This window comes from Arvicola amphibius, chromosome X, assembly GCF_903992535.2.
Source record: "Arvicola amphibius chromosome X, mArvAmp1.2, whole genome shotgun sequence".
Classification (NCBI taxonomy): Eukaryota; Metazoa; Chordata; class Mammalia; order Rodentia; family Cricetidae; genus Arvicola; species Arvicola amphibius.
Window position 1 is genome coordinate 45,884,171 of NC_052065.1, and position 13,238 is coordinate 45,897,408.

General features: G+C 32.1%; 1 protein-coding gene across 1 annotated transcript in view; it reads right to left on the reverse strand.

Annotated features, from left to right (window-relative positions):
- Positions 1 to 13,238, reverse strand: part of Il1rapl1 (interleukin 1 receptor accessory protein like 1) — a 655,686-nt gene that overhangs the window by 548,027 nt on the left and 94,421 nt on the right. The window contains 2 exon segments of the mRNA XM_038315713.1: positions 4,455 to 4,608; positions 8,237 to 8,423. Of these exon segments, the coding sequence (XP_038171641.1) occupies positions 4,455 to 4,608; positions 8,237 to 8,423 (341 nt within the window).

A 13,238-nucleotide genomic window follows, 5' to 3' on the forward strand; every position in this document is an offset into this window, starting at 1 on the left:
AACATTGGACATTTAAGCAAGTTTGAGACTATTAAAGACTATGGGGCCTTTTGATGTTGGACTAAATGAATTTCTTCATTATGATATGGCTAGAAGCTTATCGGGTCCTGGGGGTGAAATGTGGTTGTTTGAATAGGAATGGCCCCATAGACTCATATGTTTGAAGCTTGGCCCATTGGGAGTAACCCAATGGTAATGAACCACAATGAGAACTATTTATAAGATCTTCTAGAAAAAGAATTGAAAAAAATTAAAACTATGTATGAACAACTCAAAGAAGATATTAATATATTACAAAATAAAAACAAAGAGCTTAATGAAATGTGAAAATTAATGAATGCTTTGTAAATTCAATAGTACAATTACTGAAGAAAGGCCAAACTGAAATGATAGTGGAAATGGAAAAAATAAATAAGACAAATAAGAGCTTCAGTGATCACTTAACCAACAGACTGGATCATGCATGGAAAAAAGCAAAACTGAATGACAAAGTAGAGAAATTGGATCACTCAGTAAGAGTTGATGAAAAATTACTTTAAAAAATAAAACAAGAAAAAAGGTTACAACATGGTGAAGAGATTTAACTTTAAAATTATGGGCATGGAGGAAGGAGAAGATAACAAAAGTGTACAGATCATTTTCAGTTATATAGAAAAAGATTTTCTGAACCTAGAGAAAGAGTTACCTGTATATGTATGAGGTCTATAGAATATCAAATAGACAGGAGCAGAAAAGAAAATCCTATGACATAACATTGAGAGATACAGAATAAAGAAAGGTCTTTCACTTATAAAGGTAGGTACATTAGTAGAGCAAATGATTAACAGAAATGTTTAAATCCAGCAGTACCTAGAAAGATATTGAATATTTGGAAATACCACAACTGCTAACTCAGACTATTATACCCACCAAAACAAATGAATTATAAATTTCTGTTCCTATGATAAAATACTATGACCAAAATAAACTTAAGAAATAAAGAATTTATATTGACTTATGTTCAAGAGTGACAGAATCCATTAGGGTGAGGAAGTCATAGGAATTTCAGTAGCTATACGCATAAAGATTCATCAATACGATACCAAAGCATGACCTTAACAAGGATGACAACAATTTTAATGAGTTTGGGAGAAAATCCTTTAGGCCACAACACTACACAAACAAAGAATTCTGAGAGTAAGAAAAATAGTTTTCCTGAGCACACCAATTGGTTTTCCAATAGCACATGATTAGCCCTGAAAGTATACATCAAAATCATATCATACAGACTTAACAGGTTGTAATTTTGTACTTAGGTGGGTGTGTCCGTGTGTGTGTGTGTGTGTGTGTATGTGTGTAAAGACATTAAAAGATAGAGATTAAGGAGAAAAATTTGAAAGCTGTAACAGAGGAAGGTCTTCATTTATAAAGTCAGGTTATTAGAATAACAAATGATTATTTAACAGGAAATTTTAAATTCAGGAGGGCCTGGTAAAATATATATGTAACAACAATTAGTAAAAAATGAGACCACAAATTTGAAAGAGAGGAAGGAAGAATATATAGAATGGCTTGGATGGGGGTAAGGGAAAGAAAAATGATATTAAAAATGAAAGAAATATTTGTAATTGGCTCATAGTAGTTTCAAAAGAGGAAATACACATGGTTGAGAAATACCTTTTAGACATTCAACACCCTTAGTCCTCAGGGAACTGCAGACTGAAATTTAAATTACATTAAGATGTTAGTTTACCCCAGCCAAATGAATAAGATAAGAGAAAGAGAGAGGAGGAAGGGCAACAAATTCTGGCTTGAATATGAGGAAAAAGGAATACCTATGTAGCAATTAGTATGAAGGTTTCTAAAACAAAACAGAACAAACCAAAAACAATAGCAGAATTATGAGATGATTCAGATCTCCCACTCTTGGGTATATGACCAAAGGAAATAATGTCATCATATAAAAGAGATTTCTGTTTATATTCATGTTTAATTTGACATTTTCTTTCTTTTTTTAAATTCTTCTCTCATACAAGACATCACAACTACAGTTTGCCCTCACTCCTTTTCTCCCAGCCTGCCAATCCCACCTCCCCTCCCCCGCATCTGCTTTCCTCTGTTTCCATTTAGAAAAAAGAAAGCCTCAGTGGAATATCATCTGGACAAGGCATACTAGATAAAGGGTGGAATAGAAGGGAGTTGTTCATGATGAATGCATAATACAGGAATGCGTAGAGACCTATTAATTCATATAATTGATTTCTGCCAAAATCACCAACTTTCTTATGGAGATCAGGATTTAAGTATTCTCCGTTTTCAAATGAATAAAATGGAAAGGTTTTGTACAAATCCAGAAAGTACAGAAAATTATAAAACAATATAAGAGCACAAAGTTCTACTCTTAGGTTTACCTAATATTCTTAGGTATGGTTTTTATCAGTTCAAGATACAATGTTTAGTTTCTAGCTGACTCATAATGGATTGTATTTATAAATACTGGTGTTTCTAGACAAAGAACGATATACTTACCATGGATAGATTTTCCTTTCTAAAGAATTTAGGCAAGAAATGAAAAATATCTTTATTCAGAATATCATTTGCATTCATATTTTTAGGTTCTTTTTTTTAATACCTAATGTTAGGAAAATCTATCGCAGTATACTTTGTAAGCTAAAATTGGAACAGAAAATATTCAGTATTTATTGTGTACACTGGCATATTTTTCACTGAACTGTCAAAAACAATGGGAATAAAAGTGATAAAGTGCTCCTCTGAATTTTTCTATACACTGATCTATTACACAAAACTAAACTGCAGACCAAATGATTGCAAATCATACATACATTTATGATAGGTATATAATACACACCAGAGACTAAATGTGTGTTGACTTTTCAAGTCTATCATTAATTGCAAGTGTCAGCTGTTCGCTGTTAGTGATATCTATCAGAGCTTTTACCAAAGAGAACATCATGCAAAGAATTTTTCCCTGGTCAGAATAATTGCTATTTGGCAAATGAGTCACATGAAACAATGAAGTTTTGAGTCAAATTATATCGTACTTCAAGATTTGAAAGAAATGAATTCTTACATGATGCATGGATACATGCACACATAAAAATATATTTGTTTAGTATAGAAGAAAGATATTTTACATGCATTAGTGAAGGCATCAAATTAATTAATATATGGTGTTCTAAAAATGTTTCATAATATGACCCACCAAATTTATCAAGAACCTCTTTCAATAAGAATGTGCAAATATACGTAATTTCCCATTTTGTTTTCTCCTTGTTTCCTTTCTACGTTCCATAAGGAATTTTTTTCAAAAGTTATTGTTGTTGTAAATGTAAAAAGATCAAGAGTATCATCCTTTACATCACAAAATTGCTGAACATTTTGATTTTCTCACTGCAAATATATATACATCATATTCATATTATCTTAAATAATTTGACACTTGAAAATCCCCTAGGAGCAAATTTCATCTTCATCATTTTGTACATTAGAAAACTAACACTCTGGAGCTTAAAATAATTCAAATAAGCTTGTTAGACTGGTGAATTGTACATTGTTTCTAAAAAGTAGTTCTCTGATATTATTCTGGTTACTTTCTGCATCAACAAGATATCAGGATGGTTCTGTGATTCTTAAAAACACCCAACTAGGCCCTCTGAGTGTGGGTGACAGTTGTGTGGCTTGGGTAGTTTCTGGGGCCACTGGTCATGAAATCAGTATTTATCCCTAGTGCAAGAATTGGCTCTTTGGATCCCATTCCCTGTGGAGGCATATCTTGCTCAGCCTAGATACAGGGTGAATGGCCTTGGTCCTGCCTCAAGTGATATGACAGACCTTTTTGACTCCCGATGGGTGGCCTCACCATCTCTGAGGAGTGGATGGGGTGTGAGGAAGTTGGGGGGAGAATGAAGAGGGGAGGGATAAGGTACTTGGATTGTTATGTAAAATAAAAAGATTATTTGAAAAAAATAAAAACAAACCTTACTTTTCAAAATGATTTTGGCTGAAATTGTTTTTAACCAAGAGATCAAATGTGTCATCTATATAATGACAAATAAGTCAAAATGAAAAAAAATGATTTGTCTAATGTTCAGCAGGACATAAATGCAGAGGTAGATTTTATGTATTCTATTCCATTGCTCGAGAAAATGTTTCTAAAAATGATTCCACTACAAAGTACAAGCATGATCTTCAAAAATTGTAAACTCATTATTTCAAGTACTTTCAAAAGCTAACATTTATATAATTTCCCAAACATATTCTATTTAACCTTTCAAATGTATTTCAGCACAAGATGATTTAAACACAAGGAGGATAAATTCCACCTATAGGAATCCACTTAGTATTTGGTTGAGTGTTTCTTTCATTACCCACATTGAAAAACATCAGTATGCAGCCCTGACACTGACACCCAAGGCAGTTTCTCTACTTACAAATGAAACACAGACAGTGATTACCTGTAACAGTTAACTGGGTGGTTCTTCTCACAACAAAGCCGCCATATTTTAGTTCACAGGTGTAGTTTCCAATGTCATCTTCTTTGACTTCTCTTATGAGTAAGGTATCTTTTTTGAACACAATACTTGGTCTCCATGCTTTCGTTCTACATTCCTACACAAGAACCATAAAATCAGGTAGTACATATGACAAATAAAAAATATTTTAAATCACTGAAGCAAGAATTTTGATTTCATTAAAAACACACAACGTCTCCTGTAGACCAAGCTGGCCTTGAACTTGCTACGTAATTGAGATTAGGCTTTAAGTCCTGATTGTCCTGCCTCATGGTAGGTTTATAGGCATGCAGTACAATGCCTGATGCTTAACAGTAATTTATACATTAAGATTTTACAGGCGCTAAAGATTTGGAATTAATACAAAGAAATTACATTCTTTTTCTCTAAATCTGGAAATCATGAGCATCCCCTTGGAGAGTAGTTTTTAGGGTCACATTAACTTGTTAATGGTACTACTTTGGTAGTAGAAGCATTGATTTGTTAGACACAGTAACAGATATATGTGAATTATACTCAACATAAAATTTAAAAGCAAATAATTCATAGAGGAGTACTGTGACATTGACTCTATTAGTATCCATCACATAAGATTTAAAATGTATTATTAAATAAACAGTGCAAAATAGACTGGCAGGGTAAATGCTTCTGTTCTAGTCCTATATCCAAATATAATTGCTGCAGTTATAAAAATTGAAATCTCTATATACTGAAGAAACAGTTAACATTTGTGTACAAGGCCTTTTGAATTTCTATTAATATACAAAGTATTCGTTTTCAATATGGCATTTTTCAAACCAAATTTGCTTCTATTGTTTCTCTTGTATACTCTTCTTCACCACCTACCTCCCTCTCTTCCTTTGTACCCTTCCATATGAAGTAGCCTCTTTTCCACTGCCATGGCACCTTTCTTCACTTATCTTGACTGCCTTAGTTGGCTTTAACAACACCTCTTCCTTCTTGTGTAATTCTATCTAGTTTAATAATCTATGCTCATTTTCACAACCTCTGATTTACATGTACATACACAGCAACAGAATCTGCATATGTGAGAAAATGTGATTTTTCCCCTTTTTCAGACTGGTAACCTCATTTAATATACTACTTTTCAGATCTATTTTTTGAACATTTTTTCTTTATGCTCAAGCAAAATTACAATCCGTATATATACTACTTTTTTATCCATTTGTTTCTTGATGGGTATCTGTACTCGATCCATTTCCTTATTGTGAAAATGCAGCAATAAAATGTATACATGTGTATCTTGTGGTAGGATATGGGATTATTTGGGTCTATCCCAAGAGTGGTATGGTTCTGTCATATGGAAGTTCTATTTTTAAGATTGTGAAAAGTATCTATAATGATTTTCATAAGAGCTATGCCAGATTACACTCCTATTAGCATTGAACGAGGGCTCTTTATTTGCTAAATTTCATGAATATTCATTTTCATTATTAATAAATGTGCCAAATTATGATCTCTTTAGTCGTAAGGTTATTGGGTCAAGAGATTTCTGTTTTTTCAAGAATTTAAATCCCTATTCTCAGACTAGTGTTTAAACTAATAGAATGAGGACAGAATTGCTTTAAAAGCTTTTAAACTATAAACAGGTAAAACTATTTATTGACAAGTCAAATTTTTAAGGACTATAATGTATATGAGTCAGTGCCTCTGTATAATGATGTGTAGTGTTTTCCGGTTATTTCAAACCAAAATATACGTATCATTTGATTGTATTTGTTATATTAGTAGTCATAATTACATAAATTTTTATTAAAGTATTATTCTTTAGAATTAGTTTCTTAATGTCCAAAATTTATGTGGAAGAGATTAAGTATTTACTATAAAATATTTAAAGTGTCATATAATATATACTGCACCTCTACCTACCACTCTGTCATGATGTTTTTATAGTTTAATTGACTATTATGATCGTGAAAACATGTCTAACTGAATAGTATGAAATAAAGAAACTTTAAATGAAGTTGAATTTATTGAATTAATTTTAATTGAAAGGTACCCATGCATGCATGTATATTTACTCTCATATTTCAGAAAACCTTAAGAAGTTCACTGCAAAAGATAAGGATAATATATATCTCAAAATCAACTTATTTCTTTTTTTTATTTTTTTTTATTTTTTTTATTTTTTTTCTCTTTCTCATGGTTTATTTTTTTTTATATTTAAAAAATTTCCATCTCCTTCCCTCCTCCTCCCCCTCCCTCCGCTCCTCCTCCCCCTTCCCGCCCCTCCATCTCCCCCTTCCCTCCCCTTCCCTCCACCCATACCTCCCCTCCCTCCCTCTCTTATTTCTAACAAACAAGAAAAGCTTCAAGTCTAGAATGTTCACACAAAATGCTATAAAAGAATATGTGGTTTTTAGAAAACTTTAAATTCATCATATTCTTAAAGGTTCACTGTGGAAGACAGGAATGTCACAATGAAATGTACAAAATTATCAAAACTGAAAAAAACAAAACTCATTCCCACAGAAACAAAACAAGTGGGACTAATAATTTAGTAATGTTAGCCATTGGCCAGGACAAAAATCTAAGGGAAGAGCTGAAAAATCTTTCAACAGCTCGCTTAATGCTCTGAGATTCCATTGGTTATTAATGCAGGATCAAAGTCAAGTCTTTGAGAAGAATGCTTATAATTTTGAAGAAATGTTTTAGAACTTGTTCAGGTTTCTTGTTTTATTGTAAATAATTTTCTTTCAATTCATGGGCATTCAATTACAAGGGTTAATATTTTGATTCTGACATCTGTACACTAGAGAGAATGAGGTCCAGTTCCATAAAGTCCAACTCCCAACTGATTGGATAAAGAAAATGTTAAGTTAGGAGTTTGTGTCTGTGAATAAACCATTCAATATGAAGATTCATAGATTCTAAATTTACTTTTGTGTATATCCAAATCCAAAAAATACTCTTAGGTGGTAAAAATAAGCTTAAAACCATAAGCAGTATTAAAAGATCAATGAATATCAGCAACATGATGGCCAAAGAGGGATTGGTTTATTTTCTTTTTGAAGAAAATACTACTGCTGTAATATGTTTTCTACTATGTTATTTATTAAGCATATTTAAATATGAAAATGACTATAATATAAGCAAAGTTATGACCATTGAATATAATATTCCTTTACAATTAGGGTGCCATTATCATAGAAAAATAACTATTATTTCTCTCTTGCCTTGGGATATGCTGGAATGCTAATCCCAGAAATTATCATTAAATGTATTTCAGTATCAAAATTTTTGAAACAGTTGTTGATATAAGCAAAATTTAAATATAAGCACAACAGCTTATGTGGTAGACCAACAATGCCAACATTAACCAATATTTTATTTATGAAAGAATATGGCTTCTAAAATTTATATTGATAGGCAGTTAAGAGCACTGTTGCTCTTTCAGATGACCCAGGTATGATTCCTAAAACCCGCATGGCCACTCACAACCATCTATAACTCTAGTCCTAGGAATCTCATGTCCTCTAATTTCCTCTCTAGATTCTGTATGCTAATGGTACAGAGACATACATTCAGGCAACACTCATACCATAAAAAACAAATATAATCTCATAAAAACCTATAATGAGCAGCGTAACTTGGTATAGTACTCCGTACAACATGAGGTATAACTCAATATTTCATCCAGATTTCTCTAAAATAAGATATACATTAAATTATTTGCAGGCAATAAAATCTTCCACAGTCCATACCTTGTACCAAAGGATTTCAGGTTCCCTGGTTGGTAATAAAAAGTCCTCTATGTCTCGGCACGCAATTTCCTTGCTTTTGCTAAGTTCAGCTTTTTCAAAGTACTTCATCTTGGAATTGTAGCAGAGTCCAGTGTCATTTTCTCCTACTGTCAGTGAGATGGATACTTTCATACAGTATGTAGAGTTCCTGTAACAAAGCAGAATTTATATGTGACCTGTTGTGCATGGGAAGTAAATGATGCCAACGCAGAGTGTTCAACTTCTTATGAAAAATAAATAAATGAATAAATGAAAGAGAAAGCCTCCACTGTTTAATGCTTTTTCTTTGGTAACTTGACTTACTTCAAAGGATTGTCTACTGTCTACCAACTAAGAAATACCTGCACCGTCAGCCACATTCAGAGAGTCCAGTTTGGTCCCCTGTTCCATCAGTCCCATTCCAACTGGACTTGGTGGTCTCCCGTTAGTTCTGTCCCACCGTCTCCATGGGTGAACGCACCCCTCACGGTCCTGACTTCCTTGCTCATGGAGAAACCCAGGACAACGGCTATGAGCATGAACTCTACAGCATGGATGGGCTCATTGTGAGCCTTGTCAGTTTGGTTGCTCACCTTCCTGGACTTAGGGGGAGCTGGGAGGACCTTGGAAGTAACATAGTGAAGGGAACCCTGATGGCTCTTTGTCTTGGAGAGGGGTGGAGTGGGGGTATGAGTGGAAGGGAGGGGAGGGAAGGGGGAGGAGATGGAAATCTTTAATAAAAAAAATGAGAAAAAAAAGACGAGAAACCAAGAAAAAAAAATAAACCATAAAAAAGAAAAAAAAAGGAAATACCTGGCTTAATAAAACCAGATATGCATATTATATTCATTTTCTATAAAAATTATAGCTGGATTAAATTCTAAAACTATTTACTATATACATATCTATGCATAAAAGTGAGACGAATAAAGAAAAATTTAGGACAGAAAAATGTCATACATTGGTTTGTGGTAAAACTGGCAAGGTAAACATAGAGGAAGGGGTCCAACTGATCTCTTAAGTGAAAGAATAAGAATAATGTCATGCAGTTCTTATGACACTTTAAAACTAGATAGGTGGAGAAATGATTGATGAGTATGGGACAACAACAAGTTTGGTTAAAGTACTGAAATGAACAGTTGCGATTACAAATACATATCTATTTGGCTTAAGATCTAGCCTGATGGTGGCGGCGCATGCCTTTAATCACAGCACTTGGGAAGAAGAGGCAGGCAGATCTCTGTGAGTTCGAGTCCAGTCTGGTCTACAAGAGCTAGTTCCAGGACAGGCACCAAAGCTACACAGAGTAACCCTGTCTCAGGAAAAAAAATCTCCATGATGTGTCAAAGGTCAATTCTTTACTGATGGATTCTACATAAATGGGGACATAAGTCAGCATCCTATTTTTTTCCATGTAGAATCCTAAATTATGATAAAAATTTAGAAAAATTTAGAGTAAAAATTATGATCAAAGATATTTTGAATAATTGGGAAAATGAATATGTAACTAAATTGTTACATTTTGCTTAGTATTTATATGTCTAGATATTTGATGCAGTATATTTTATGTGATACTGGAAAATGAAGATAAAGAAAAGCATTGAATTCAAAGGTTGGAAAGTATCTCTTTCTTGGTAAGTGTTCAACAGGTCATTCCATTCAAATCTTGTGCTCACAAATTTTGTTACAATGATAAAATAAATTTTCTGTCACCAGCCTCTTAGAAACAAGGAAGAAAAGTGTAAATGTAAACAAGAGAAATTTAACATAATGTGTAATAGAAAATTACATAAACTACCAAAGTTTTTCAAAAAAGAAACAAGGTTTCCTAGCTACTAGGATTGTCTTCAAGAATAAATGACAATTTGGCAATCATCAAAACGGCAATTTCAAGCAATTCTGTGCGCAAAGCCTGGAAGGAACAATAAGAGGATATATTAGAAAGAGCTCGAGAAAAATAGATTCACGGGAACCAGACTGAAAAACATGCAACCTATTTCTAGGTGTTAGACTTGATATTATATGATAATGAAATTTGTATTTTGGAAGTTTTTTCCTATTGTAATGGAAAAATAGATAATATGGGAAAGAAAGAAAACTGAATGCAATTTAATAAAATAGAAATGAACTGCATTAATTTAGGAAAAATGGTAACCTCAAATAGTTTACATTGGCATAAGAAAGAAGAATCCAGTTTAAAATGTAATAGTAAAGAACAGAGTCACACAAGATGTATAATTTTTATAATTGATTATATGAAAAGTAGATTCAATATTTTAGTATGAGAAACAAAATAGAAAGAATTATGAGATAAAATAAAATAAATGTGTGAAATTTTAGCTCAATACCAAAGTGAAATATTTGCCACTCTAGAGGCCTGTTAGGAGTGTGGATTGTATATTAATTGATATTATTTCAATGTATTCTTTTCAAATCATTGTAAGTAAAGTAATTATTGAAGTTAATTAGTTAACTATATTAGCATACAATGTTTCTTAACATATTTATGTTTCATGTTAACATATATTTATAAAACACGATTTGCTATTGATATTTTAAGGAATATAGGAACTAATACATTATTCCAAGTCCATCTATATTTCTGCAATATTTGTTACATTATTTTTCTTTGGAGCTGAATAACATTCCATTTTTAAAAAATGTATACTTTTTCATTACTGATTAATCTGCTAATGGATAACAATGTTGGCTCTGTTTTCTTCATATGGTGAATAAAGCAACAATAAACATAAGAGGTTATAGAGTATGGAATTCTCTGGGCATGTGCCTGATGATAAAACAGCTCAGTAAAAAGGTAGTTTTATTTTTTAAGAATGTTCAAATTGATTTCTGTAATGACTTGATTAATTTGTATCTCAATCATCAATGAACAAAGATACCTCTATTTTTCCTACATTTTCTACATCATTTGCTTTTGGATTAGTTGATGATAACTATTCGGACTTGGGTGATAAGGTTTGTCAAAGCAGTTTTAATTTGCATTATTCTGTTGACTAAGGTGTTTGAGCACATTTAAAAATGGTTATTGAAAATTGTCCATTTTTTTTAAAAATGCCCATTATTAGTCCATTTGTTTATTGGTAGTTTTATTTCTATGGCATTAATTTTTTGGTGATTTCTAGGTGTTAACAGCTTGTCTGTAGTATGGTTAATAAAGATTTTCTAGAAGAAGAAGGAAAAGTAAATATTAGGCAATGACGATGGACAGAATGCACTAGTTAATAAAAAGGATATTAAACAAATTGTTTTCCTAATTTAATCTTATCATGTATTTTTCATTTTTATTTGTGCATTTTTTCTCTCTGTGTGTGTAGTGCATAAGTACAAAACTATAATTGATAGTTGTTGTGGGATAATACTCTCATATACTGTAAAGATTTGTCACTTATAATGGTTTAATGAAACGCTGATTGGTTAGTAGCCAGACAAGAAGTATATGTAGGGTAACTAGGCTAGGAGAATTCTGGGAAGGGAAAAGGCAGAGATGCAGTTACAAGTCAGATGCAGAGGAAGCAAGATGAGAATGCCTTACTGAGAAAAGGTACCAAGCCACATAGCTAAACATAGATAAGAATTATGAATTAATTTAAGTTGTACGATCTAGTTAATAATAAGTCTGAGCAATAGTCCAAACAGTTTATAATTAATATAAGCCTCTGTGTTTTTATTTGGGACTGAATGGCTGTGAGACCAAATGGGACAGAAAATTCCATCTACAGATAGTGAAGGTGTAAAATCCAAAATGAATTTTCACAGCTTCTAAATGGCAGTTTTGATTACATAGACAATTTGATGATTTGCATAGACTTTGAATATGGGAAAGTGTTTATTTGAGTGACTATATTAATCTATCTGCATAGTCTATTTTGTTTATAAATTTCTTATAATAAATTGATTTTATAAATAATAATTGGAAATTCAAAAGGTTCAATCTATATTACAAACTACATATATGAAAATAAAAATTTCAATCATTAATATTGTTCTAAATAAGTAGCTATTAAATATGTTTTTATAACTTTTTAAAACAGTGATTCTTTTATAGTAAATTAAAAACAAAGAAGTAGTTACATTGTTTATACATGAAGTACTTTTGAAGTTCAATGTAGGCAGCCTTTCATTCTACTATTGAATATGGAATAGGTTTTAAATAAACTCATTTTTCTTTTGTAAGAAAAAGAACACAGACCTTTCTAAGCAGTGAATCAGTATATTCTAAATTTGTATCTTTCATATAACCTTTTAGATATGGGAATCTTAGGCTTCTTCTGTTTTCCAATTTCTGTTTACTTCTATTGTTTTGTCTCCCACACATAAATTTTATACAGTTAGGTAAAAAGAATAAGAACTCCATAGCACAATAGTAGGGACACAGATTCCAATTCAATGTTTGAAAACTCAGGACTACTACTCACTTGAGTTCTTCATTTTTCTATTTCATACTTGCATAAGGAAAAACTCCTGTTGTGACATACAGCATGCTAAAACATTAATAGAGAATAGAATAGTGCCTGTCATACAGTGAGTCTATGCTCAGTGATTGATCTTATTATTGTGCCCTTAATTCTTGTTTCCTTTATATTTCTACTCTGCCATGCAGCCCAGCAGATTTGTTCACTGAGTAGATGAGAAAATGTAATGCCTTTAATTTTTCAATGTGTAATTACTGCAAAACATAATAAAATAGTTATATTCATATATTTTGTTTTGTTTTGCTCTCATTTGGGAATAATTGAATGAGATAGAAAAGAATGGTTGAAGTTTGAAGAGAACATGGGCTCTCTGTCTGATTTGTTAACTCATTTTCTTTCATAAACTCAACTGACTCCTAATCTAAAAGTGACTTCAGACGGATGTCCTCAGTTCTCATTTCCCTGACTTTCAAACCCTGTCTGTGCAGTGACTGCAGATTTAAAATTTCTGGATTTAATGCTTCCTAAGGAGCAGTATTTTAAAATTACTT